This window comes from Penaeus monodon, chromosome 21 (assembly GCF_015228065.2).
Source record: "Penaeus monodon isolate SGIC_2016 chromosome 21, NSTDA_Pmon_1, whole genome shotgun sequence".
In the NCBI taxonomy this organism is placed as follows: domain Eukaryota; kingdom Metazoa; phylum Arthropoda; class Malacostraca; order Decapoda; family Penaeidae; genus Penaeus; species Penaeus monodon.
The window spans coordinates 20861867-20864223 of NC_051406.1; the positions used below are offsets into that span (position 1 = coordinate 20861867).

Consider the following 2357-nt stretch of genomic DNA (forward strand, 5'->3'; position numbering starts at 1 on the left):
AAACAATCTTTCCAATTAAATTTATAATCTCTACAGTGCAAATAATTTGGTCCATGTGAACCCAGTCAGGTTACTTAAAGTTTGTAATTCCCCTAGAAGAAAAATCTATTATTAGCTGTGTATGAATATTTATTAACTTATCACTTAATATCAAAATATATCCTAAAACCATTTGTCAGCAATCATTTCCCTCTCATTATCATTTAATACAGGATTCTGGGTAAAAAAAAATTGCTCCTCTTAATTTCATATCATGATATCTGAGAATGATACAGAGAGTAATGTTTTTTTTAGTACCAAACAAACAAGTGAGACTCTTCTGTTTCATGAAACAATTTGATTTTCTTCCTTATGGTTAGTTTTTTGCATTTGGGAAAGTTGGCAAGCTTTTTACAGTATCAATTAATCACAAAATGCAAAACATTGATGCACATCATACACTGTTTCCTATTATAGCTTTTAAACTGTATGCTCACTAGGTCCTTCTAAAAAAATATTCAGTGTTTACTGACTTTACAATTCCTAAAGAAGTGCTTGTAACACTGAGTATTGTGAAAGACTGATGCAGAACAAGCTTTTTTTATTTACAAAACTGAGTAAAAATATATGAGTAGTAGATTTACTTAATATTTTTCCACTATAATCTAATCTACATCATATAATAACATTTTAAACAAATATACTAGGTAATACAGGTACTATCAAGGAAAAAATGAAACATTAGTCGAGTTTACAGCATTTATTGCTATAAAATTCTTACAACCAAATTAAATGTGCTGTATGTAAAAAAATCATCTTAGAAAACAAGTAAAAACTTCACCTCTCTTAACTTAATACCTGAATCCAAACATTTATTCTCTCTGACATCTATGAAAATCAAGACAATACCTATGCAGCTCTGGAGTAAAAAACTAAAGAATTGGGGATAATTAGGAACAATTTTGTGAATCAGATTTCTTTTATGTGAGTGTTTGAAAATTTGTTTTATGCAATATACTGACACAAACCATTTAATTTTTTTTCTTTAAGTCCTAATAGGATATGGAATAAAGTTTGGAGATGTTTAAATAAACAAATTATTTTTTTTAAACATATCTGACCTTAGAATATTCTCAACTTATAGTATCTTTAAATACATTTTAGATTAAAAGAAACACTTCAACAAATATTTATCATCTAAACTAATAACAATAATAAAAAGAGGAAGAAACAAAAGCCAATAAAAAAACAAACAAACAAAGGAGATAAAGGGGGAAAAAAAGTAAAAGAAAATTCTTCTAGAACTGTAGAAAGTACCTAAAAAAGATATCAAGTGGGCTAAGAACCCCCTGGAGCACCAACAAGAATCCACGAAGACCTGGTAGTAGCAGCGACTTTTCGAATGACTCGCTTTTTGTCATTCAGGACAGGACGTAGCCCTCTGTTCACCTGCAAGAGATATAACAACCATAACCTTCACTGACCTACAGTTACATAAACAACTGTCACTCCAATTCAAAGGATTATCATGTTTTTTTTCATAAAAGAAATAAAAATGGTTCCATGAATGACATACGTACATCATCTCTGTACGGAACAATTGTAGGTGTTGGAAGAGATGTCAAGACTTGGAGGCATTCCAAAGACTTCATCCTCACATTCTGTTTGTGGGTAAAAAAAGTATGGGTATGAAAATTAAACCTAATAATAACTTTATATCTACATATATAATGAATGTCAATGATTTTAGGATTTTTATAATTTGTAAAAACAATTTAGGCTACTTACAAGTGGATGATCAGTTGCTAACAAAAGAAGAGTTGGTACAAGTGTGCTGACATGTGGACCAGCATGTTCTACAGATTGTTGCAAGAGACTTACAAGGCTTGTTAAAGTACTCTCTGTAACAGCCTCCTCATCACAGGTTATGCCTTGGAGCAGAACTGGCAATAACTGTAAAAAAAATATATATTTGTGAAGTACCTCTTAACATATTGTAAAGACTGAAGAATTATAGTCACATAATATGTGTGATTTGTTGTATTATAGTTGAATAGTATATGTATCTATCTTTATCAAATAAAAAGGGGATGCATATCTTTGTGATTCCAAATCACACTTCTACTTTTGACATCTCTTTTCTCTTGCCTTTTTTGATGAGGAAAGAACAAGAAAACTATATAAATTTTACTCAGAAGAAAATACTATAGGATCTTACCCTCTTGATATGAGCATTCAAAACAAGCTGTGGTAATGATGGTAAAAGTGATGAGATGGCCAACAGGGCCTTCTGTTTTGTACTGTTCTCTGCACTGTTAAATAAGTCTACTAATGGACCTATTACATATTCAAAGTACCTTTGCTTGTATAACAATCTG

At 30.7% G+C, this 2357-nt stretch overlaps 1 protein-coding gene across 1 annotated transcript in view; it reads right to left on the minus strand.

The window, feature by feature from the left end:
- Positions 1 to 724: 724 nt before the first annotated feature.
- The window catches only part of LOC119586334 (MMS19 nucleotide excision repair protein homolog), a gene marked incomplete at its 5' end in the record, with an annotated part of 10517 nt that continues 8884 nt past the window's right edge, over positions 725 to 2357 (minus strand). Inside the window, 4 exon segments of the mRNA XM_037935049.1 lie at positions 725 to 1428; positions 1560 to 1640; positions 1768 to 1932; positions 2198 to 2354. Coding sequence (XP_037790977.1) covers positions 1318 to 1428; positions 1560 to 1640; positions 1768 to 1932; positions 2198 to 2354 — 514 coding nt within the window.